Here is a 26,503-nt window from a genome sequence, read left to right on the forward strand (position 1 = left end):
TATTATGGTATGCAAGAACTATGGTAAACATACTAATGAAAGAGGAAAAACCAAGGCTTAGTTGAAAAATGTGTGTTATAAATCTCATTATTATTTTTAATTTTTTTCTTAACAAATTTCAGCACTTTCAAAAAATTAAAGGTTGTTTTTTAAAGTAATTTCAGCTGATCGCAGGTATTCCATCATAATATTCGCAACACAATACATATTACAATTATTACATAATAGTAGAGGACAATTGCTCAAGCATCATGAGCACGTTACCCTCTTAAAAGAAGAATGAATAAATGGTAGTACCGATATTGAAAAAAAAAATAATAATAATAAAAAAAAATGGCAAAGACTTTCTCCCTAACTCGCTTCACCTTTCCTTACAGGACGTATCTTCCGGCAAAGTTGAAACTGTTGAAAGTTTAGAATTTGGATTTTGGAAGAGCTTTATGAAAGTTTTGTGAAAACCCAGGATTTTTGAAAGTTCCACTGCTGTCAAATAGGCCGTATCATGCCACTAGAGCACTGCTGACGGAACAAGGGCAAACTTTGGGACAGCAAAAAAAAAAATCTTTGGACTGCAAATTTGCAGATTTCTACTGAACAATGAAGACCTAAATAAGTTTATATCTTTACCCTAGGTAAGTATGAATGAATAGCTCTGGGAATTTTGAGACCTGAGACAGTTCAGACATAATCGCTGAGAATGTTCCAAAATCAATACATTCTATAGTTTCCACCTTGATTTTTTGTTTCTCATAGAATACAAAATTTGCAAATAATAACCATCTTAGCTATTGGCTATGAAAGGCCCTTCCTCCTACATAGAATGCCCTAGAATTCCTGTAAGGTACCCCTTTGAATGGCTAAGGATATTTTTTTTTTTTTTTAATTGGTCCTAGGATCAGGAAAAGACCTAGATGGCCTATTGAGTAGTGATGATAAAAATATTTATTCATCACTCTATGTATTAACCATTTCTTTCATTACAGGGCTCAATTATTATTGTGAGAACCACTTGTAAATTCTACTGATAATCATGGATAATTCCAATGTGCGAAAGAACATCCCAATCAGTATTCTCAAGAGACGTGCCAATGAAATGAGAAGTGATCATGGTGATGGTATTCAGATTTTAGATGAACCTCAAGCACCTAAACCTCCATCACCCACGTTACTCAATCAACTGCGGAAACTGATGGGAACAAACAAAGACACTGAGACACCAGCCCCACCACCTCCAATTATATCACAAAGTGTGAGTTTCCAAGTAGAGTTTTGTGTGGATTTTGTCTTTTCCCCTATACTTTGTAGGTATAAGCTAATGAAGAGATCAAAAACTGGTTAAATATAAATGAAAACAATGTTCAAGAGATATTCTTCCATAATATTTATTGAAATAATGATATTTGTTTGTTTCTTTGTATAACCAGATCCAGGTAAATTTTCTTAGAAGAGATTGAAAAAAAGAAAAAGATTTTCTTCTATTGATTCTCTCTTTCTTCTTGTTTTTTTTTTTTTTTTTTCCTCCCCTTTTTGCCACCTCCAATTATATCACAAAGTGTGAGTTTCCAAGTAGAGTTTTGTGTGGATTTTGTCTTTTCCCCTAAACTTTGTAGGTATAAGCTAATGAAGAGGTCAAAAAACAGGTTAAGTATAGATGAAAACAATGTTCAAGAGATATTCTTCCATAATATTTATTGAAATAATGATATTTGTTTGTTTCTTTGTACATATAACCAGATCCAGGTAAATTTTCTTAGAAGAGATTGAAAAAAAAAGAAAAAAGATTTTCTTTTATTAATTCTCTCTTTCTTATTGTTTTTTTTTTTTCCTCTTCTTCTTCTTCTTCTTCTTCTTCTTCTTCTTCCTCTTTTGCAGAGTTATGAGGAAAAGGATGCTCCTCCACCTCCTACTTTCTCACGGGGTCCGGATTCACCAATGGTAAGAAACATAGGATCAAGTTTTGATTTGGTAGGTAAGTGACTATGTGAAAGTCACTTCATGATAAGTATAGGTAATTTTACTATGTTTATGATTCAGTCAGACATGTTTGCCCCGTTATGAGTGAGTCATTAATAATACAAGGAAAAAATTAATATTTTATTATTATTTTGTTTTTCAGAGACAAAGGGACTCATCCCCTCCAAAACACCCTCCTCCCCCTGTGATCAATCTGGAATCTGAAGGTAAGAGGATAATAATAATAAAAAAAAATGGCAAAGACTTTCTCCCTAACTCGCTTCACCTTTCCTTACAGGACGTATCTTCCGGCATCCCCCTATCGCTCGGAGGAAGCACCAAACTTGGGAAACGATCGCGCTCCTCTTCCTCGTCTTCTTTATCTTCCTCCTCCTCTTCCTCCTCAAGTTCCTCAACAAGCAGTGCGGACAGCAAACATGCCACTCGCAAGGCAAAGAAACACCGCAAGTCGCGGTCCAGTAGCTCGTCAGATGGGACAACTTCTCGCCGGCATAAGAAGCGCGATACCGCCGATGGAAAATCAGAGAGGGATAAGTCTACCGAGCGCCGGTTCCATGAGGAGCTCCTACGCATGGAGATTGAACATAAAAGACGCCAGGAGGCGGCGGCCAGCGAAGTTCACGCGCGCGAGAAATCTCGAGAGCGCGAGAAGCGGGAATCTCACCGCGTGTCCCGCGAGAGGGAATCTCGAGACCGCGAGAGGGAATCTCGAGACCGCGACAAGCAAAGGTCTCGGCGCCACTCTAGAGATCGGGACGCCCGTCGGCACTCGAGGGAAAGACACGACGATCGAAACTCCGAGAGGAGCCGAAAACGCACGAGCTTGGATCGTGAAAATTCGAAAAAGTCCGCTCCCGAAGACACGCGAGTGAAGATTGAAGAGCCGGATAAGCGAGCAGCAAAAGTCAGCGAAGAGAAAGCTGACAGAAGAGTCGTATCGAAAGTTGTCGAGGATGCACGAGTGACTGTTTCGGAGGATAAGCGACAAGTGGCGAAGGTTGTCGAACCTTATGAGGAGGGCGTGAATTATAATTTCTATGATCCGGAAATACATTGGTGCCGGGTGTGCAATGTGTTCCCGCGGACAGTGAAAGCCTTCTTGTTGCATCTCCAAGAAGAGGCGCATATGGCGAAGATCATTGTGAGTTTTAGATTTATTTCGTTTATTTTTATTAGAAATAACCGTATAATAACACTGGTCACTGCTCATGTGTGAAAGCTCCTTTTCGTGTTTAACCTAACCTTATACACCATTATAGATACATGACCATAGAAATGTTGGATAGTGAGATTAGTTAGGCATACCCCCCTTTTAATATAATATTGGACTTTAACAGTAAGTGTTACCAACAGTCTCCTTTATAGGTACACGGAATCCTTTATACACGGTTGATATTACGTATTTCCGTTATCACTTTACTTTCAAGTTTTCCATCCAACATCTTTTTTTAACATTAATCAATGATTTCTTTATTTGAATAATATAGAAAAGGATTTTTTTCTAACCTCAATTATTCAACTTCTAACACTAACTCATCTTTAACTCAACCATTTTCAGGAAAAGAACTCCGACGACCGGCCCTGGCATGAATTGCCTGCAGAAGCCACGCCCCCCGTGTATGATGATCCAAATGTCATCAGCAAGCCCGTGCCTATTCGAGGTAAGTCCCCGTGTTGTCCATGCCTGATGAAGTGATTGTAGAAATTAGAAACTCTTCAGTTCGGTGGGAAAAAGAGGCTGTAAAAGAAAAATTGTTGGGAAAGTTCTCGACAAAATTTACTAAGTGTTGGGTACAATTATTTTAATGGGGCACGTTGCCCTCTGGAAAGATGTTAGATGAAGTGTTTTATTTATTAAGATAAATGATTTATAGTACTTCAGTGTAGGAGAATAATTTATTCCCTCATTAATAAGGAGAGTAAAATGAAGTCAGCCTTAGGTACAAAAAGAAATGATTGCTTTAAGTTCTAAGGATCGTAAGTTGTGCTTCTATCAAGGATTCTTGTTTTTTTTTTTTTTTTTTTTTTTTTTTTTGCTTTTCTTTCTTTATTCTCTCTTTTTTTTTCTTGAGATATGAAACTATTTGATGAATGGCAGAAAACGAGTGTGAGAGAATCGGAACTCACCGAGGTTATATCCAATTTGAAGGGAAAAGTTATTCAGAAGGTAAAGTTTTTTTATTTTCTTTCGGGGACGGGGGTTTCAGCTTCCATTAGGCGACAAGCTACCCGCTTACACAAATTAACTAAACCCAGCCAGTGTGGGGACGGAAAAATCCTTCCTTTCTTCCGTCAATCTCTTTCTTTCCTCCTCTCCTTTCACTCTTTCTTTCCTCCTCTCCTTTCAATTTTTCTTTCCTCCTCTCCTTTCACTTTTTCTTTCCTCCTCTCCTTTCACTTTTTCTTTCATCCTCTCCTTTCACTTTTTCTTTCCTCTAGGGCATAAGAGTTTTTTTCCTCTCATTTCTCACAACCAAATCAATTCTTTCTCCAGACATTCACCGAGGAAAACCCCCACTGGGAAATCGAGTGGCTGTCAAGTCGAACCCGGGCCTTTGAGAAAAGCCTTAAGGACAAGGCTAGTGGCGTGGTGGAGGGAGGTGATGGGGCAGTGGAGGTGGCTAAGGAAGCGGACGAGAAGAAACGACTCACCATTGCGTTCGATAAGAAAACGGATCTCCGCAAGGTGGTAAGTTAGTTTGTAGTGGCGTGTTTTCTATGTAAGCGAAGGAAACACCACCTTTTTTTTCCTCTTAAAAGACCATAATATGTATGTAATTATGATAAACCACACTTTCTCTCAAGCTGCACTGTTGCATCAGCTCCAAAAATCTGATTGGCCAAAAATTGTTTCAGTCTGACTTGAGAGCGAGAATTTTTGTAACAACCAGTGGTACAGTGAACTGCGGAACTCACTCGAAAAAAGGAGCTCCCTATGGGGCCTCCCCTCCGAAGGCCTGATGAAGGTCCAAAATCAAACGACAAAATTCGCTTTATGTCCCCAAAAAATATTCTCTGAACATTTTTGCTAAATTTTATCAAAATAGGACAAACCGTTCGAAAGATATGGCGGAACGAAAAGACGTTTTTTGAACGATTCACGGTTTTTATTTTATGTCCATATATTATGTTTTGCTTATATGGGGGGCTATAATCGAAGTATGGTCTGGCTTGGGGACCGTAAACACTAGTGTCTTGCTGTGGAACTTTAAAATTCGCCCCAAGCGGGAATTGATCCCATGGCCCAGCGCTTACAAGCGGGCGCGGGCAAGATAACTAGACTGGCCACTTTTAAAAGGAAAATTTACTCGATATTATTTTCTAAAGCGACTACACCCTTACAGATATCAGGTCACAAAGTGACATCTGTGAGGGCAATGACTGTCGCTGGCAAATCTTTTGCCAGATATACCGCTTTTTGCCCAATTTGATTAGCAATTCATTAATCATTGTACCTCATCTTGTGTGTCCCCCCCCCCCCGTTCAAACCCGCTCTCGGTGCATACGTTGATGATTCTGCTACTACTGATGGAAACCCAGAACCTGAGGGTGATCTACAGCGAGATATGAAACTATTTGATGAATGGCAGAAAACAAGTGTGAGAGAATCGGAACTCACCGAGGTTATATCTAATTTGAAGGGAAAAGTTATTCAGAAGGTAAAGTAGGACAGATCGCCTTCTGTGTTGATGCTGTTCTCTACTCAAACATACAATAAATTTACCTGCATTTATCTGGCCTTTATGAAAGGCCAGATAGCTTTATCAGCCATTTTTTGACACTTCCCAAGCAATATGTAGCACACAAACCTGGAAGAAATTTGGAGAATCAACGGAACCATGGCGTTGGAGAACGAGGCCAAAAATAAATTGAAAAGCATTTCATGGAATTGATTTGGAAAACAGAACAATATTTGGAGAACACCAGAACAGGATTCGGTTTGCGAAGAAGACCGATAAAAACCGATGACAAGTTCAAATTGTGGATCTGAAAACACCAAGGAGCTGTGAAAAAAGTTTGGAAAAAAAAAAAATAATAATAATAATAAAAAATGGAAAACACCTCAGTATGGAAGATTACTATACAAAATCTATACTTACTTAAAAGGATCCAATGCCGTTTTTATTTTATGTAAAAATTTGATTTTGTAAAATAAATATCCTTATTTTTTATAGTTTTTGACTTTACAGTCTGAATACAGAAAATATCTTGAGAACAGGATATTTTTTTAATCCTCTGGAACCTTTGTTTTCTTCGATCTTTAAAAACTGATATAAAGTCCATGAATTAAATAAATTCCTCAAATGGTTTATCACACACTCTTTTGATTCCTTTCAATAAATTTAGTTGTTTCGTGATTTTGTTTATTTATTTTATTTTCTCCAACAAAACTCCCACTAAAAGTAGATTGTGAGAAATGTGTTCACCTAATATTACATCACAGTTTATACATTTTATTGTTTTAATTGTTCCAAGTTTTTCTTTTTAATTTCTAATTAGATTTTTATCCTAATTAATTGTACGAGACCTCAGACCTCATTTCGTAAGTATTTTTGTGTTTTGTTCTCCACCTTATTAAATTTGTTTATCAATAAAAAAACTGGGCATCGAAGCCGGAACCTTCTAGATGGTGAGCATTCGGCTTTATTCTGCTTTCTTTCTTTGCGGTGAGCATTCTTTATTCTGCTATCGCCATTCGGCGAAAGCTAAAGCCGCTACAACAACAACAACAACAACAACAACATGGTGAGCAAGCGCGTTACCACTGGACTAGCCGTGGCCCAATTAACTTTGTTGATTAGTTTACATGGTGAGCAAGCGCGTTACCACTGGACTAGCCGTGGCCCAATTAACTTTGTTGATTAGTTTGCAATTTCCGCTTGGAAAAAAAAAGGTTTAACGTCACTGTACATTGTACAACTGCTAAGGTGTTTAGTGACGGGGATTAACCTGCCTCGGTGGTGTAGTGGTCAGGTTTAACGTCACTGTACATTGTACAACTGCTAAGGTGTTTAGTGACGGGGATTAACCTGCCTCGGTGGTGTAGTGGTCAAGGCGCTCGCCTGGTAAACAGGAGGGCGTGGGTTCAATCCCAGCCGAGGTATGGAAATCTCCTTTCACTTTTTCTTTTTTAATTGCCGTTCTACTGAAAAAGTTAGAAGAGTTGTGACGTCAGATTTCACGTCAAAATGCGCAGAAACGCTTGCGCTCAAACAAACGAAGCGGGAGTCATAAATTATGACGTCATCGCCTACGGGAGCGAATGCCGTGACGTCAAACTTCACGATTTACCGGTATTTTTTAAATCGATTTATCTCGGTATCTAGAAGTCGTAGGAGAAAAAGAAAAATTCCGTTGGTCCTCATTTTTCCTGCTCTATGACTTTGAAACATCACTCAAGTAAGCGCAACAGATCTATTACCACATTATTTTCAGAAGCGGCCGTCAAAACCAGCCACTAAATATAGATATTCCCATGAAACTATGTCCCTATCCTATCCTCCCTCCTACATTCATTCCTTTCCCCTGCATAATCTGAAGGTGAGAGTCAATTAAATAGAATAGCATAGACCATCGCTCTTACAGAATACGACAACCTCCATGACCGAGTGGGTATCACACTCGGCTTGCTCTTTGGAGGTCCCGGGTTCGATTCCCGACGGAGTCGAAGTTTTTTCGACTCTGTGCTTGGATTTCGGGGTGGACTCTGTGCTTGGAGCCTCGTGAGGCAATTGAGTAGCGACCAGTGGCGGCATTACCAGTGTAAAAAGATTATTGAAAGATGGAAATTGATTGCAAAAGGAAGCACTTAGTAATGATGTGATATTCACAAAAGTTGTGAAAAGGCTCTGCTTTATCATAAAGAAGAAAGAATTCATGATTTAATTTGATTGATTATTTATTCCAACGAATTTGATTGATTATTAAATTTATTCCAACGATTCCACATTTCCCTCTCTTTTCCCCAGCTCAAACAGTCGGTGCAGAGCGAGCTCAAAGCCTCCGCGACAGTTGACAGCGGCGACTCGCGACGTCGCAGCCGAGAACGCGACCATAGAGGAAACTGTAACTGCTAAGGTCTTGTCATCCCGAAATCGAAGAGAGAAGGAAGACAGGATAGGAGAAAGCCAGCCGTTCCGAAAGCGAACATTGTCCCATCAAATGATATAACTTTGTCCTTGTGCCTTTTTCCTTTATTTTAAAATAAAAGGTGTCAAAGTAGTAAAACTTTGTCTTTGCTCCAAGAAGATATTTTTCGAATGGAAACAATATTGTGAGACTTTGGTATCGACCTACTGTCCTTTTAAAAAAATGAGCCTATTACATCATATTCATTTTGTGTTCTTTTCATGTTACGTATACCCCCCAAAAAACACTTCGTCTTGAAAAATAAACGTCAACAGTTGGTCTCCACTAAAAAGTACTCATATTTTGTGTTCTTTTCATGTTACTTATATCTTGTATTCTTGTACGAATTACTTTGTTACGCGACCATAGACGACCAGACAGAGAGCGAGATAGACGAGAGAGGTCGCGTGAGAGAGAAAGAGACAGGTCACGTGACAGAGGGGAAAGGGATAGGTCCAGAGAGAGGGGAGAAAGAGAGAAGACAGCCTATCAGAGGGAGAGAGATCAGAGAGAGAAAATGGCGAGGGAGAGAGAGGGAAGAGGGAGAGAGCAAGACAGAGAAGGACGAAGGGAGCAACGAGGGGATTCGGCCAATGACACGTAAGTTGTACAGTTCGGTATTATTAGTATTAGCAGGGTTCGATTCCCGGCGGGGTCAAAATTTATTCGACACTTAGTTAAAGTTTTTTTTTTTACATAGTGGCAGGGTTCTCCTGAAGGAGCTCTTCCATCCAACCACTAGTGTTTGTGAAAATAAGTCAATCTCTTTGACTTATTTTAACTTGAGGGTTAAAAAAGAAAAAAAAAAAATGTTGGGGTACACTCAGCCCCATGAGGACTATTGAGATATTGAGAAGGTACCTACTTTCATTAAGGTATTACCAGTCTGTTGGGGTACACTCAGCCCCATGAGGACTATTGAGATATTGAGAAGGTACCTACTTTCATTAAGGTATTACCAGTCTTGTTGGGGTACACTCAGCCCCATGAGGACTATTGAGATATTGAGAAGGTACCTACTTTCATTAAGGTATTACCAGTCTAAGAATATTATGGAATAACATACTTTGGCTGGGATGGAACCCTCGCCCTCCTGTTTACCAGACAAGCTGTTGACCACTACACCACCGAGACAAGTTATGTTGGAAATTTTGGATCGAATCGACGGATTTCAGGAAATTTTGTATTTTTAAAAATTTCTTTGAAAAATATTTCAAGAAATTTTCAGTGGTCAAGACAAGACGCTCGTCTGGTAAACTGAAGGGTGTGCGTACAATACACTCCCAGTCAAGTTATGGAATTTTATCCTCATAATAATTTGAGAATTTGACCACAATAATAGTAGTAGCCTACTGCTGGAGTAAAGGGACTTTTCAGTCCTATGCGAGCAGTATAAATAAGCACTAATACTTAAATTATTTATCGATCGATTTTGATTTTTCAGATCTCTTCACGAGACAGACAAGGACAGAAAATACAAGACCACACTGTCTCCATCTCCGTCTGACTCTTCCCCCTCTCCTCCTAATAGTAGTGGTAAGTGATATTTTTTTATTATTATTATTATTGTGTAGTGGTCGTGTAGTGGTCAAGGCGCTCGCCTGGTTAACAGGAGGGCGTGGGTTCAATCCCAGCCGAGGTATGGAATACCTACCTCGGTGGTGTAGTGGTCAAGGCGCTCGCCTGGTAAACAGGAGGGCGTGGGTTCAATCCCAGCCGAGGTATGGAATACCTACCTCGGTGGTGTAGTGGTCAAGGCGCTACCTACCTCGGTGGTGTAGTGGTCAAGGCGCTACCTACCTCGGTGGTGTAGTGGTCAAGGCGCTACCTACCTCGGTGGTGTAGTGGTCAAGGCGCTACCTACCTCGGTGGTGTAGTGGTCAAGGCGCTACCTACCTCGGTGGTGTAGTGGTCAAGGCGCTACCTACCTCGGTGGTGTAGTGGTCAAGGCGCTACCTACCTCGGTGGTGTAGTGGTCAAGGCGCTACCTACCTCGGTGGTGTAGTGGTCAAGGCGCTACCTACCTCGGTGGTGTAGTGGTCAAGGCGCTACCTACCTCGGTGGTGTAGTGGTCAAGGCGCTCGCCTGGTAAACAGGAGGGCGTGGGTTCAATCCCAGCCGAGGTATGGAATACCTACCTCGGTGAGTTTCATCCGATTTTTTTCCGAATGTCCTGTAGGCAATGTAATTTAAATGGGAGTGTTCCCACGACACGTTTTTTTCCGAATGTCCTGTGGGCAATGCAATTTATGTGAAAGCGTTCCACAATCCACACGACACGATTTTTCCCCCGAATGTCCTGCAGGAAACGTAATTTATATCACAGTGTTCCCACTACACACGACACGATTTTTTTCCGAATGACAAGTGAGAACTGGCTCTAAATGGAAGTAATGTGTCTCATATCGCCCTTCTGATGAGGGACATACTACGGGATGAACTTTTTTCCACTTCTTCTTCCTTGCCTTTTCCTAATTAAATAAGGTCAGCATTGTCAGTCTCTTCCAGGCAGCTGTGTACCTCATGTCCTGATAAATTTTTCACACCCAGCTTTTTTCGTTCCCACTTGTGAGTTTCATCCGATTTTTTTCCGAATGTCCTCTAGACAATGTAATTTATTTTTATTCCTCAGGGCCGAAACTTTGGAAGCCCTCCCCGGAGGACAAGGCAGCGTACATGTCCGAACTAGAGAAGTGTCAATTTTTTTTTTTTATATTTACATTGGCCAGGATTTTTTGATGGTTGAAAAATTTCATTTGTAATTTCATTTTTTCCGAATGTCCTCTGGGCAATGTAATTTATTTTTATTCCTCAGGGCCGAAACTTTGGAAGCCCTCCCCGGAGGACAAGGCAGCGTACATGTCCGAACTAGAGAAGCGCGCGCTCGAGACGGAAAAAAAGCTCGAGCGCGAAGTGTGGCGCGCTAAAGTGGAAGCGGAGAAGCTGCTGAATCGCGATAAGAGGGTGCAGGAAGCGCGGGGCGGCAAAGGGTTAATGATTGGCCGTATGCCGTTCCTCAATAGGAAACGAGATCAGGTTAAGAAAGGGTGAGTTTTCCTGAAGATGAGCATTTATTTAATGTTGTTTTTGGATATAATCTTTGGGGGGCTTTAAACTGTCCGGGGGAGCTGAGGAACTTTAAACAGGCAGGATAACAGCCTGAAATTTCCCTTCCTAACGAAATAGCAAAGGTTGAGTGCGAAGGACATCCACTCGTAAAATATTTGTAGCCCAAAGCAATCACCTAGCTAGGACTGATTGAGAGGCTGACGAAAAACGCCGACCCCATTTGAACACGGGAAAAGGCGAATAAGAAGAAAAAGAAAAAGTTTTTGAGGAAATAAAAACTGTCACGAATAAATTTAAGATGTCCTTTGGAACCAAAAAATTATTACATCAATTTTTAGCCTGGGAGAGTAAAAAGAAGAGAAAACACATTGCCAAAATAAGGGTAGGTATTACTATTTCGATCTCTATTTTTTTAAGTTAACATTACCTTTCTCCTTTATGTATCTAGTATCTATCTATACAATTCTCCCAATTGTTTACCTGTTCCAGACCCAACCCTGATGACAAAGCCAAGCAGGATGAAAAGAAGACGTCCGCCCCTGAAAAGAAAGCGAGTGAGTATTATGTGACATACTATTTAACATATTGATAGATTCTGACGTGACTTTGTGAAGATTCATCTTAGCCTGTCGCCAAATGGACGGTAAAACCCCCACCACTGAGAACTTTAGCAGTTATACAGTGACGTTAAAAAAATGAGCCATTGATTGGGGACACCCTGTATCCTGAGTGCCAATGTTGGTTGTATATGACGCTAGAAGAAGTTGACCTTTAGAGAGTTTTTTCCTACCGAAGAATAGAATACGTCGAATGTTACATAGAATATATATATAATTTTACATAGAATACATAGAATAATATATAGAATGGTCGTGACAAGGAAGACCGGATATTGTATCCTTAGGTATAGCTACAAATATTGGAGGTCTCTGGGGGTTTTCTGGGTTGGTTCACATTTGTTTATTGAACCAGAGTTCTAGAATTCTAGATTATTGATTCTGGAATAATCTACCCAGGCCGACTGTAGTGTGTACGCACCCTTATTTTCTATAGGCATGTACCTACCTATGTATTTATCACCTACCTATATTCTGTGTGATGATGTGTTTAATAATTTGTTAATGAAAATGATGATGATTCTGATGATAATGATTGTTTGAATGATAATGATGATGATTATTTTAATGTTGATGATTGTTTGGATAATGATGATGATTATTTGAATGATAATCATGATATGATGGTGTATATTTAGATGCTGCTGGTTTGACCCAGTTTCCAAGAGTTGATATTATTAAATTGTTTCTAATTCTGTGTTCTATTAGCCGCCATACACATGTTTCGTGTATGCTGTGACCTAACATGTTTTTCACATCAAGGTCTGTGAAGGCTTTTGATTCGTTTTCCGCCATTCTCTAAATAATATTAATTTATTTTTATAATAATATTAATTTTGTTGACAAAAATGTTATTTTTGTTCGAGCCCATGGGAATATTATTATTAGACTTGTATTATTTTCTTAAATTATTTAATGACAAATTCCGAAATAGATGTATCACAAGAGAAATGAACCACAATGTAATGTTTTTGGTCCGAAAATAAATTTCAGACATCAACCTCATTGGTTCTAAAACTTCTAAACAACAAAATTTTACGATTAATGGGCCAGCCACTCATTATCAAGTACACCAGACAGGTACACCAGATCAGGTATATGTACGTGATACCTGATGAGCACACACACTATCAGGTAGACCTGATAAGGTGTACCTGTCAGGTCTACCTGATAGCGAGTGGCTGGCCTTACAAATAGTTACCTACTTTATTGATTCCGCCAACATTGGACTGGGAAGTCCCTTTTTATCAGCAGTTTCAATAAGGCGTGTTTTCTTTCGTTCCAATTGAACAACTTCTACATTGGAATCGTCTGGTCTGTGTCGTAGTATGTCCATCCCTTAGTATGTCCCTCATCAGATGGACGAGAAGAAAAGGCAATTTAGCTAAAACAATACTTCCCATTTACTAGGTTGGCAACCGCGCGTTGAAAAGTGAAACAACGAATTTATACTGCTCTTCAAATTAAATTGTTTTTTCAGTAATTAATAAGTATTTTGTATTAAAAGTTAGTTCAAATCATAAAACAGTAACTTTAGTTCAAAAAAAAGTTAATTCAAATCTTAAAACAGTGAATTTTCGAATTATAAATAAGTTTAAAATAAAGTTCACCAACAAAGCTTTGAAGGGCCCCCTAGAAGAAGCCCCTTTTCTGAGGTCTACGGTTCTCTGATCCTGAACCACTAGATGTTAAATTATCGATACTGCAGACTGCAGTCGATACTGCAGACTGCAGTGAAAAAGGATGAAATGATGAATGGATGATAAAGTTTTTTTTTTTTGTAAGAGGTTTGATAGAGGGAACTGTAACTGCTAAGGTCTTATTGGCCCGAAAGTGAAGAGAGAAGGAACACAGGATAGGAGAAAGCCAACCGTTCTGAGAACGAACCTTATCTGTTTAGGATAAAATACGCCCCGGGCGGGAATCGAACCCACGACCTAACGCTTATAAAGCAGACGCGCTACCCTCCAAGCTAACTAAGCTTGCGGATGATAAAGTTTGATACTATGTCAGTAGTCAGTACATTATAATAACAACTAGTAACAGTAAGAGGTTTGATAGAGGGAACTGTAACTGCTAAGGTCTTATTGGCCCGAAAGTGAAGAGAGAAGGAACACAGGATAGGAGAAAGCCAACCGTTCTGAGAACGAACCTTATCTGTTTAGGATAAAATACGCCCCGGGCGGGAATCGAACCCACGACCTAACGCTTATAAAGCAGACGCGCTACCCTCCAAGCTAACTAAGCTTGCGGATGATAAAGTTTGATACTATGTCAGTAGTCAGTACATTATAATAACAACTAGTAACATTTCTGTGAACTTGTTATAGTGACCTACTTTTACCTTGTTCATTCTCGTTTTGTTTATATTAGTAATATACGGCCCTCCCTTCTCATCCTCCCATGTGGTCTAGTGGCTAGGATATCTGGCTTTCACCCAGAAGGCCCGGGTTCGATTCCCGGCATGGGAAAATTTTTTGTCAATTTTTTTTTTTTATATTTACATTGGCCAGGATTTTTTGATGGTTGAAAAATTTCATTTGTAATTTCATTTTTTCCGAATGTCCTCTGGGCAATGTAATTTATTTTTATTCCTCAGGGCCGAAACTTTGGAAGCCCTCCCCGGAGGACAAGGCAGCGTACATGTCCGAACTAGAGAAGCGCGCGCTCGAGACGGAAAAAAAGCTCGAGCGCGAAGTGTGGCGCGCTAAAGTGGAAGCGGAGAAGCTGCTGAATCGCGATAAGAGGGTGCAGGAAGCGCGGGGCGGCAAAGGGTTAATGATTGGCCGTATGCCGTTCCTCAATAGGAAACGAGATCAGGTTAAGAAAGGGTGACCCTCCGTCCGGTGATAAGCTACCCACAACCTCACTCAGCCCGAGTGGGTTGGAAAGTTTCAAGAGATCCTTTTGAATTGGTTAGTATAAGTTGTGTAATGCAATATTCAGACTGTTTGACAGTTTAAAAAAAAGTTGCCACCCCTGAAAACTCGAGAACCGTTTGGAATTCGGAAAAATTCTAAAACACGTATTTCTTTATTTTCAAGGGGAACCTATTTTAAGGGAATCTCAATTTTTTGGCACTATCAGGGGAGGCCCCAGAGGGGTCAACATCAAAATCTTAAATAGGAACCTCCTACTTCCCCTCGAAAATAAAGAAATACGTGTTTTAGATTTTTTCCGAATTCCAAACGGTTCTCGAGTTTTCAGGGGTGGCAACTTTTTTTTAAACTGTCAAACAGTCTGAATATTGCATTACACAACTTATACTAACCAATTCAAAAGGATCTCTTGAAACTTTCCAACCCACTCGGGCTGAGTGAGGTTGTGGGTAGCTTATCACCGGACGGAGGGTAATAATAATAGTGCCGTCAACAGTTGGTCTCCACTAAAAAGTACTCATATTTTGGTTCTTTTCATGTTACTTACAGGTATCTTGTATTCTTATACGAATTACTTTGTTTGAATTTTTGAGAAAGCTGCGTACAAGAAGAAGCTGTCTAATTTGCTTTCCTTTTTTTTTTGTTTTTGCAGGAGTGCAGATGTTTGTGCCGGTGACAGGGTGGTACTGTAAGCTATGCGACACTTGGATTGGGGACCTGCACTGTGCCTCGGTACACTTGAAGTCCATTATACACGCCAAGAGATACAATGTAAGTTAATACACCCTTATTAAAGCTAAAGATATCTATTTGTATTGAAAAAAAATAATAATAAATAATAATCTTCTTCTTCGCATTTTCCCGCGTACAGACGGGGTCGGAGTTCTCAATCAGACCTAACTAGGGTGGTTGCTTCGGACCGACATTTGGTTTCGGGTACAATTTTTACTTTTTTTACAAGTGGATGCCCTTCGCACTCAACCTTTGCAGTATCTTTAGCAAGGGAAATTTCAGGCTATTGTCCTAACTGTTGAAAGTCCCCCCAGCCGGACTTTTGGACTGATTCCAATACCTATTCTAAGTATAGATAAAGGAAAGTAAATCTTATATTATAAAAACAAGATCCATTCACAGTTCACATTTCATAGTTCACACACTGATCGCTCTATCTCGAGAACCACAACACCTAGAAAGTTGAAATTTGGTAGGAATATTCCTTTTATGGTCTAGGTGTGCAATACGAAAGGATTTTGCGAAAATCTAAACCGATCCTGAGATATGATCAATTTTTGATCGCTAAAATCTCCATAAGAAATACATGACCACTACACCATGGGAGCTGACGTGGGTATTGGTACTATTGGTTCAGGTGATTTACCGGCGATTGGTGATAGCTCTTCCAGAAATATTAATCTCATTATTGTTATTTTAATTGAAATACCTACCTACAGTAACTAATTGATATCTAAAGTACTCGCGGGTACCAGCAACTACCAATGAATGGCCTAATTTATCGGGTGTATTAATTGCCGAACGACATTTTTGACAAGCATTCAAGTACATAGGTGTATGCTAACACAATAATTAAAGTTACTTTTTTTGCCAGCCTAGTTAGCTTAGTTGGTAGTGCGTCTGCCTTGTAAGCGCTAGGCCGCGGGTTCGATTCCCGCCCGGGGCGGATCGTATGTGTAAGTTGTGCTTCTATCAAGGATTCTTGCTTCTTCTTTTTTTTTTCAAATCGACCATCTTTTAGGACAGATCGCCTTCTGTGTTGATGCTGTTCTCTACTCATACATACAATAAATTTACCTGCATTTATCTGGCCTTTATGAAAGGCCAGATAGCTTTATCAGCCATTTTTTGACACTTCCAAAGCAATATGTAGCACACAAACCTGGAAGAAATTTTGAAAATTAACGGAACCATGGCGTTGGAGAACGAGGCCAAAAATAAATTGAAAAGCATTTCATGGAATTGATTTGGAAAACAGAACAATATTTGGACAAGCAATATGTAGCACACAAACCTGGAAGAAATTTGGAGAATCAACGGAACCATGGCGTTGGAGAACGAGGCCAAAAATAAATTGAAAAGCATTTCATGGAATTGATTTGGAAAACAGAACAATATTTGGATGTTGGTTTGGTACATGGTAGATCTAACGCCTTCCGTCCTTGACTAGATGATATAGAAATAAAACAGAAGGACCTCCATGACTCCACGCCTAATGAAAAATTCGGGAAAATTTTCAAACCCAGGTTACCAACAATTTGCGAATTCAATATTTTGACTCCTGACTACTTGGTCAGACCGTCTGAGAGAGCTGGGTCAGAAGTTTTTTCGCCCCACACGTTCCGATTGTCTGACAGACCTATGTAGGACCCATTACCTACTCCAATAAGATCTCATTGAAGTTGTCCAATATTTCACAGTTAGTCTCTTCAGTATTATATACAACTTCCGAACAAAATTTGTCCAACAAATTTGTAGGGCCCGGCCGGTTGTCCTAAAGAAATACGAAAATTTCTAAATTTCTCCCCGGGCCCCCTCCTAGTCAGGCCCCTGGGTCTGACGGGTTCAAACCGCCCCCACCCCCGCCAGGCACCGGCCGAAACAGGACCCGCTTTGATAACGGGTCAGGGAAGAAGGTAAATATAACCTTTGTGGACAAAAATGTTTGTAGAAACACACGGTTGTAACATTTAATGGCCGGGGGAACTGTAACAACGAAGATCCCGAAATCGAACAGAGAAGGATGACAGAATATGCCAGCCATTCCGAGAGCGAACCTTATCTAAGGAAAAGTTCGCCCCGGGCGGGAATCGAACCCGCGGCCTAGCGCTTATAAGGCAGACACGCTACCTCTCAAGCTAACTAGGCTGAATGGACGTTCTTAACTTATTATTACTGGGAGTTAACACAGTGTCAAGGGTTTTCTTTTCAGTCACCCTTATGATTTACACAGGCCAGTATTTTTTAAACTCTGGATTACTTACCTGAAAACTCTCTGTGGCAAGATCGGGCATCTATGTTGTCAAGGCAGCGTACGGCTTTTGTCGACGTCGATCGACTAGGATAACTATGTTTGGCACATCTTTAGAACCAAATTATTTATCCATTTCAGGGTGAGCCGCCTTCAAAAAGAAATTCAGAACCGCCGACGCCCTCTAGACATCAAGAACCGCCAACCCCTTCGAGACATCAAGAACCGCCTACACCCTCTAGGCATCAAGAACCGCCGACGCCAATGAGGGGCGGCTTTGATGATGATGACGATGATTTGGCCATGTTGGGAATCACGTCGGATGATTTAGCCGCCCAAAGCTTCTGAGAGTGGGACTAGGGGGGTTGTGAACCCCCCAACCGTAAAGGCCTGTTCCCACTTGTCGTTCGGAAAAAAATCGTGTGCGTAAGTGGGAACACAAATTACATTGCCTTCAAGAAAATGGCCTAATGGTCAATTCTTGACATTAGCTAACAACAACTTTGCCCACAAGGACATTTTGTGTCGTTCAGAAAGAAAATCGTGTCGTGTGTAGTTTGAACACTCACATTTAAATTACATTGCCTACAGGACATTCGGGAAAAAATCGGATGAAACTCACGACAAGTGGGGACGGGGCTTTAGGCTTCGTTTGTTAGCTTTGAAATGTTACCTCTAAGGACACATTTCAGTTTGTAAATACTCGTATCCCACTTAACATTATGCTGTACATTTTGTAAATAACTAAATACATTTGGCAACGAAATATTACTTATGAATCTTATGATCTATATTATTTTATTTTAATAGGTATGCAGAACATTTTTTTGTTAATCGCGGACACAAAGGGGTTTTGCCCTCTAATCGTTCTAATCCCTCCATTTATTGACCTAACCCAACCTGTGTGGGGCCGGGAATACAAAAAAGCCAGCGGCACCTTATGTTTGTTCCCTGATAGTCACCCATCTAGATACCAAACACGCATACCGTACGTTGTTTACCTTAAGTCAGTGTTTCTTAATTAGTTTGGCCCGCGGAACCCTTTTCAAAAGGTGAACATCTTTGCGGAACCCTGAACTTTCAAGATTGCACTCCCCACTCCCACCCCCCTTATTATAAAAATACAACAAGTTTTCTTTGTTACAGTTCCCTCTATCAAACCTCTAAAAAAAGCTGTGTTATTATAAAAATACAACAAGTTTTACTTTTTTTTATAACAACATTTTATTTTTATTTATTACTATGGGAAGAGTGGTATTTCTGCATGCCTTTTTTTCATTTTATTTTTTATTTATTTTGAATTTTACTATGGGAAGAGTGGTACCTATTTCTGCATGCTTTTTTTCATGACTGTTGTCAAGATGCGCATATCAGGAGCAGCATTTAATTTGTTTCGAAATACATCCTTTGTCCTTGTATAGGCTGAAAAGCCAGTTTCTCAAAGGTAAGTTGTCGATTCCCGCCCGAGGAGAATTTTATCCTAAACAGATAAAGTTTGTTCTCGGAACGTCTGGCTTTCCTCCTATCCTGTCATTCTTCTCTTTTCGATTTCGGGACGATAAGACCTTAGATGTTACAGTTCCCTCTATCAAACCTCTAAAAAAGCTGTGTAAGATGAAATACCTAGTCTAAGATGGTCGTTTTGAAACTGCATTTTATCTAGTGTATTATTTTTCTTAAGTAATCGAACAGAAACAACTGGACACTTAATGTTAATTTTGCATCATTTTGACGTCATGGCAAGTTAATTTTGCAAAGTAAAAAAAAAAATATTCACAATATTTTGTGCGAATACTGCGAATTTTTTCATGGAACGCGGCCCCTATTGCCTGTGCCTGGGGCATTCTCTCGTCAAAAAACATTTGGAAAAAGTTCCTCACATTTCCCATAGAGCGCGCCACTAAAACTATTTTCTAGAGAAGGGGAAATCGTGGCTGTGCAAAAAATGTAACTCTATTGTAGGTGACAGATCTGGGTCACGGTCGGAGCGTGAGCGGCTGGCATAACATCGATCGACTTTAGTCAACTGTAGACTGTAGTGAGACTGACAGATGCAGCTTTTATGGAAGCAGGATCTCCTTAGAATGTACAAAAAGTGTAGGTTTTATGCCTATTTTGAGAACAGTCATGTAGGAATTGTACGTCGCAAATTGTAGACCCAATTTACCTCCTCATGGTCATGGATCACTAAAACAATATTTACGATGCACATTACAAAGTTCATCTTCATCTGCTCGTCCAATTTTTAAATATGAATTGAGAAAAAAAAGCCAAGGTTTTTTTACGAGAGACTCAAAATCGCCCAAATGAATCAATTTGAAATCAATTTCGAAAAAGTTTATGGCCTCTTAAAAGTTTTACGATATGTTAGTAGGGTAATTCTTGAATGGTGGTCTTTTTCATATGTCGGTCTGCCGCTGAATATTTCAACGAGTTATGAGTTTAAATTTGAACTTCATGTTTAATTGTGAAAGTATCAGGCTGTCGTTAAAGCAGTTCAACTGTCAGGTATTTTCAAGTTATTGGCAAGCTTTCGTAAAGGAATTACCCTGCCAAATAACATGATAACTAGGTAGGTATGTAGACACTAGATATAAACATGAAAAATGGACTCATTCTAATGGAGTTATGAGTTTAAATTTAAACTTTATGTTTAATTGTTAAAGTATCAGGCTATCGTTAAAGCAGTTCAACTGTCAGGTATTTTTAAGTTATTGACAAGCTTTTGTAAAGGAATCACCCTGCCAAATAACATGATAACTAGGTAGGTAGGTATGTAGACACTAGAATGATATAAACATGAAAAATGGACTCATTCTAATGAAGTCAAGTGAAAAGGGAATCCATCTTGCTAGATGTTAAAATCAACTTGATATGTAACTCTTTGTAACACAGTCAAACGATTAATATAGGAGCGAGACAGTGGCAATCAGCAAACACTCCAAAACGTACTCAATCCATACTGATCCTGTCTTGATCCTTGATCAGTGGCCATGATCGCCTCTAAGATATTCACAAATTAAATCTAATAGTGTCAACTGACGACATGAGATCAATCGATTAGACCGATTCCATTGTTTACCCCTATTAATTTATGAAACAGCCAATCTCTGATGTCTACGTGCCATAAAAAACTAAAGAACAAGGGAGTTCAAGATGTCAACAACAAGCTAACTCAGTTAGATCCTTGTAAAATGCTCGTCACTTTGAAACCCAAGATCAAGATGCAGACAGAAGCGATAAAGACTGACGTTTCAGGTGTTTTTGTGTAAAAAATAAAGGCGTCAAAATCGGAACAGAGTCCTAAATACAGTCCCAAACCTGTACGAAAACTCCAAGTCCCATCAATAGAAACAAAAACGATTATATTCCTCAATGGGAATTTATCGGATGGTGTCAGGGTTTTACAAATACCCGTCTCCAACACCCGAAATTCCTATGGGATACCTTGCATAATTAATTAATAAGGAAGCCGTGTAACAAAGGAATTGGATGTCAGACAGGAGTTCCTATGGGTGACATTTGACGACTTTATTGGTGGAAAACGTGTCGAAGTGAATCCCAGTGGAGATTTAGTGTGATAAGACCTAGTTTATGTCCTGCAGGCTCCGAAATAAGTGGAACTGTTAGTAGTTTAATGTAGATATTTGGAGCTGTTAGTAGATGTGGCCATAAAAATAGCCGTGTAACAAAGGAATTGGATGTCAGACAGGAGTTCCTATGGGTGACATTTGACGACACTATTGGTGGAAAACGTGTCGAAGTGAATCCCAGTGGAGATTTAGTGTGATAAGACCTGGTTTATGTCCTGCAGGCTCCGAAATAAGTGGAACTGTTAGTAGTTTAATGTAGATATTTGGAGCTGTTAGTAGATGTGGCCATAAAAAATCTCAAGCTGTAATAAATGGGTAAGGGGTTGCTGTAATCTTTAACAACAACTTAATGAAGAGTTGACAATATTGGGAGTTGGAATGGAATTCCAACCTTTGATTTGAATCAATTTGATTCCATACCGGTGTTACCGTTGACATTTTGATGTTTACTATTCAAACAACAACAGTTTGACGAAAGAAATACCTAAAGATGGACGCTTTTTAACACGAATGGAGCCATGGGAACTCAAAGTAACTTCGCACGAGATTTCTGACTGAACCAATGACCAAATCAAAGCGAAGCTGTTTGAGTAAGATTATATTTCTATACAAAAGTCAACGTACATAGGTAGGTGTACCAACAGTCCACACAAAACGTGAGGTGGTGATCTGGTGATAATGCCCTCATACGTCAAGATTTTTAAGAAAAGTAATAAATGGGTAAGGGGTTGCTGTAATCTATAACAACAACTTAATTAAGAGTTGACAATATTGGGAGTTGGAATGGAATTCCAACCTTTGCTTTGAATCAATTTGATTCCATACCGTTGTTACCGTTGACATTTTGATGTTTACTATTCAAACAACAACAGTTTGACGAAAGAAATACCTAAAGATGGACGCTTTTTAACACGAATGGAGCCATGGGAACTCAAAGTAACTTCGCACGAGATTTTTGACTGAACCAATGACCAAATCAAAGCGAAGCTGTTTGAGTAAGATTATATTTCTATACAAAAGTCAACGTACATAGGTAGGTGTACCAACAGTCCACACAAAACGTGAGGTGGTGATCTGGTGATAATGCCCTCATACGTCAAGATTTTTAAGAAATCCGTTCTATTTCCCACATATCTCACCCCAATTCCAAATGATTTTGTCTGGTGAAGAAATCTTTAAAAGCATTAAACAAATTCCCACCATACTTAGACACCTAAAGACATTAGTATAGATTACAGAGCATCTATATACAGAACCTCATTACTGTATTGTAAACAGTGATAAACAGTTAAACACTGAAGCTGAAATTTAATGTAGGAACATTATCTTACATTGTGAGTATTACGACACAAGCCCACCAACAATAGTCAATACCCTGGCCATACGCATAACTCACACATTTCTATGCCCAAAAGGTGTTTACCATTGTCGGGAGTAGAATGAAAGAAATCCTCACCATCAATAAAAACAATAACCGACCGTGACTAACACGGGGGTCGCTGTCAAACGGATTTGTGTTTTCTTTTCAACCGTGCAGTAGCCCCTTGCTTCAAATGGTCAGTTTTGATGATCGCGGCTCAATCGGTATTGATATCTGGAGCAGCTGCTGGGCATTAGAGATTTTTACCTTGATTCTTCTTTTGAAGTTCTTTTTTACTTTCCTTATCCTATAGGAAGGAAAGTAATGTAATCGGGTCAAAATTTCGATGGTCAGTTTTTAGTGCCAAAACACGTTTTGAGGTCCCTAGAGCCTAAATACAAAGTTTCAGCCATTGGTCCGTGTGTGTGTCTGTCTGTCTGTAAAATATCTCGAGAACGGCAAGAGCTAGAGACTTGAAATTTGGTATGTAGATGTCAAATGTGACAAAGATGCGACACGAAACTTTTGGTTAAGATCGGTGCAACAGTTGGCGGAATTTTACCGCTTTTTGGCGGTTTTCGGTGTAATTTAACAATACCTCGGGGACGGTATGAGCTAGAGACTTGAAATTTAATATGTAATTCACGAATGTTACAAGGATGCAACACAAAACGTTTAGTTGAGATGATGGTTGCTGGCGCTTGGCGGTGATTTGTTGGACCGCTTTTGGGACAATTTCGACCGTTTTTTGGCAGGTTTCAGCCTATAGGGACAATAACGGTTAGAGATACTGGTAAGAAGAACACTCCAAATAAGCCACTCATTTCAACCTAGGATAAGGAAAGTCGTGGTGGAGTTCCAGCGCAGATTTTCTAAATGTTTTGATAAATACCATAAGAAATCCCACCGTTGCAAGGGACTGACACTTGTTAATTGTAAAGGCCGGCCCGCTTACACATGAGCGTGTGTCGCAAAAAAACGTAAAAACCGTGGGCCCGATACCCGGCAAGCAAGGTGACTCTGTGCTGCCAAATTGAGAACACCTGACTCATTAAATCCGCCCCGGGCGGGAATCGAACCCGCGGCCTAGCGCTTACAAGGCAGACGCACTACCAACTAAGCTAACTAGGCTGGCTTTGTAGAAGCTTAACCCGTCCTTTAGGGCTGTTTGCCCTACACCTAACTCTTAGTGTGGATACAGTTTACTCAAAGCGAGTTTGACTCCCGAGCATGGTCATTCTTCGTGAGCATGACTCGCGCCGTCTAAATCCAGCTCTAAGGGGATGACTCATTAACCTAATGGAGCCAAAGAGCCAGCGTATTTCGTATGAGCGATACGAAATTCGGTAGCGAAAGGATTGGGAAAGGTGTGAAAGTCATATAAACGAGGTATTTTGGTTTCTTGTAGACTGGATGGATTCTCACCAGCTAGAACAAAGGACAGCTTAGGTTCAACCTAGGACAACATCGTGTTACCTTGTTCAATTTCCAAGGAACTTTTCTTTCAACCCATCCGCATTGTGAACTTTGTGATTGAAAGTGACATTTCGCATCGCTCGCTCTTAATTTTGATGTTTTTGACTCTCACTGTCAAAATCACCTCTCTGTAAGTACATTTTGGACATGGGAGGAGTTCAGATATAATTCGACCAATTTTTGTGGGTATTGTTTCAGGGCATCCAAGGGGTTTTAAACCTTCAATCCCTCCAGCCCCGTGAGTATAACATCCCTGAACAGGTATTTCGAGCTTTTTCTGTGTGAGGCAAGTCTCACACAGAAAACCTTTTTTTTCTAGTCCAATCGAGTTAGGACTATACTACCTGTTGATGAGGGCCAAAAGCTCGAAACACCTGTGCAAGGATGTTCTAAGTTCTAACCCATACTATTCTGTAATACGGCATGTTGATACAGGCTAAAAGTATTTGTCAGCCAGCCTAGTTAGCTTAGTTGGTAGTGCGTCTGCCTTGTAAGCGCTAGGCCCAGGGCCGGATTAGCCCCCCCGCGGGGCCCGGGGCAGTTAATCCGGCCCTGGCTAGGCCGCGGGTTCGATTCCCGCCCGGGGCGGATTTTATCCTGCTGGGATAATGTTCGTTCTCGGAACGGCTGGCTTTCTCCTATCATGTTAAAATCAACTTGATATGTAACTCTTTGTAACACAGTCAAACGATTAATATAGGAGCGAGAGTATTTGTCGACTCTCTAGACTCTAGATAATATCTATTTTGAGGAAGAACACTTACAACGATATTGACACTGATAGACTGGCTGTCTCACAAAACAGTCAGGTAACAACTAACTACCCCTAGGACGCACCCATGTCCTAACAACATTAGCAATAACAAGGTAAGAGTTTACTTGGTCTCCAAAATCCCTCAATGTCTACGCTTCAATTGTTTGAGTACGCTTCAAATGTGCGAAAAAAATCGTTCAAATCATCCCAACAAAAGAAAAGGCAACACAAAGTTTCATTCCAAAACAAAAGAACACGTTTATGGCCTTGTCAAATCAACCGTAACCAAAGGTAAACGTACCTTATTCGTTATTTTTGTAAGGAAATTTACAGCCCTCCAATAAAAACAATGCGAAAATTGGAGGTACAAATTTGGCCGACTTTACCTCTTGGTTTTTATTGCCAACAGGTGTGAGGTAGGTACCTAGAGAAAAAAGTAAAAGCATTTGGTACCTTTGTACAACCATTGTGGCGTTTCTGTTTTACCGAACTTTTACTTTATAAGGTAGAGTTGTAGAGGAATATGTAGATGCTATCCATCGGAGTTACAAATCATTGATATGTAGTGGAGAAAATTGTTACAAGAACGAGCATTTTTTTTTCAAGAGTTCATCACTGATAGACTGATATTATCGTCCATATGTAAGAAATGTATTATTATGAAAGTAGAGTACCCAATGAACCTCATCATTCCATCACTAAGGTTAGTACGTTAGTAGACGGCTTGAATAAGTGCATTTCTCAGATAGATACATACCTCGATACCTACTCATCTCAAAATTCTGAAACTAAACAAGGCTTAAACGGACCATTGTTCTAGTGACAAGGATACCCCAGGAGGTACCTTACTCTCCCCAGGGCCTCTAGAATATCCTGATGGAGTGGGGAAAATTGTTACAAGAACGAGCATTTTTTTCAAAAGAGTTCATCACTGATAGACTGATATCGTCCATATGTAAGAAATGTATTATTATGATAGTAGAGTACCCAATGAACCTCATCATTCCATCACTAAGGTTAGTAGACGGCTTGAATAAGTGCATTTCTCAGATAGATACATACCTACTCATCTCGAAATTCTGAAACTAAACAAGGCTTAAACGGACTATTGTTCTAGTGACAAGGACACCCCAGGAGGTACCTTACTCTCCCCAGGGCCTCTAGAATGTCCTGATGGGGTCTCCAGATCACCGGACCCAACACCAGAAATATTCAATCCTGATGGGGTCTCCAGATCACCGGACCCAACACCAGAAATATTCAAGTGTCGAAGGTTAGTGAAAACGAAGACCGAAGTTAGAAAAATGACACGGTTATTGAAACGTCCGTTCGACGCGTAGTTGTGATTTGTAGAGATAATTGAAATTATTAAAGTGACATAGGTGTATATAATTATACATATTTATCTAAATCATACATAAAAGTTATGTTAGGTATATGACCTAAGAACATTTTTGATAAATACTTGTTGAGGACATTTTTGATTCTTGATTGAGAACTTTCTTTTTGAGCCTTGATTAAGAATAATTCTCTTTTTGAGATTTGACTCAGAACTTTGTTTTTGAACCTTGACTGAGAACTTTCTTTTTCAGGCTTGATTGAGGACTTTCTTTTTGAGCCTTGATTGAGAACTTTCTTTTTGAACATTGATTGAGTATTTTCTTTTTGA

The 26,503-nt window shown here is 39.9% G+C and overlaps 1 protein-coding gene and 1 non-coding gene across 2 annotated transcripts in view; both read left to right on the plus strand.

Annotated features, from left to right (window-relative positions):
- The first annotated feature begins 389 nt into the window (after positions 1-389).
- The window catches only part of LOC103508702 (zinc finger CCCH domain-containing protein 13-like), a 50,995-nt gene continuing 24,881 nt past the window's right edge, over positions 390-26,503 (plus strand). The window contains exons 1-14 of the mRNA XM_017443872.2: positions 390-632; positions 984-1,249; positions 1,873-1,935; positions 2,117-2,180; positions 2,286-3,115; positions 3,533-3,635; positions 4,047-4,141; positions 4,469-4,662; positions 5,456-5,633; positions 7,944-8,020; positions 8,461-8,703; positions 9,548-9,639; positions 10,919-11,150; positions 11,662-11,726. Of these exons, the coding sequence (XP_017299361.2) occupies positions 1,031-1,249; positions 1,873-1,935; positions 2,117-2,180; positions 2,286-3,115; positions 3,533-3,635; positions 4,047-4,141; positions 4,469-4,662; positions 5,456-5,633; positions 7,944-8,020; positions 8,461-8,703; positions 9,548-9,639; positions 10,919-11,150; positions 11,662-11,726 (2,455 nt within the window). The 5' untranslated portion in view covers positions 390-632; positions 984-1,030. The remainder of the gene's footprint in view (positions 633-983; positions 1,250-1,872; positions 1,936-2,116; positions 2,181-2,285; positions 3,116-3,532; positions 3,636-4,046; positions 4,142-4,468; positions 4,663-5,455; positions 5,634-7,943; positions 8,021-8,460; positions 8,704-9,547; positions 9,640-10,918; positions 11,151-11,661; positions 11,727-26,503) is intronic.
- Trnae-uuc lies at positions 14,189-14,260 on the plus strand. Its single transcript has one exon. It is a non-coding gene; the product is annotated as a tRNA-Glu (tRNA).

The sequence above is a fragment of the Diaphorina citri genome, unplaced genomic scaffold, assembly GCF_000475195.1.
Source record: "Diaphorina citri unplaced genomic scaffold, Diaci psyllid genome assembly version 1.1 scaffold425, whole genome shotgun sequence".
NCBI lineage: Eukaryota > Metazoa > Arthropoda > Insecta > Hemiptera > Psyllidae > Diaphorina > Diaphorina citri.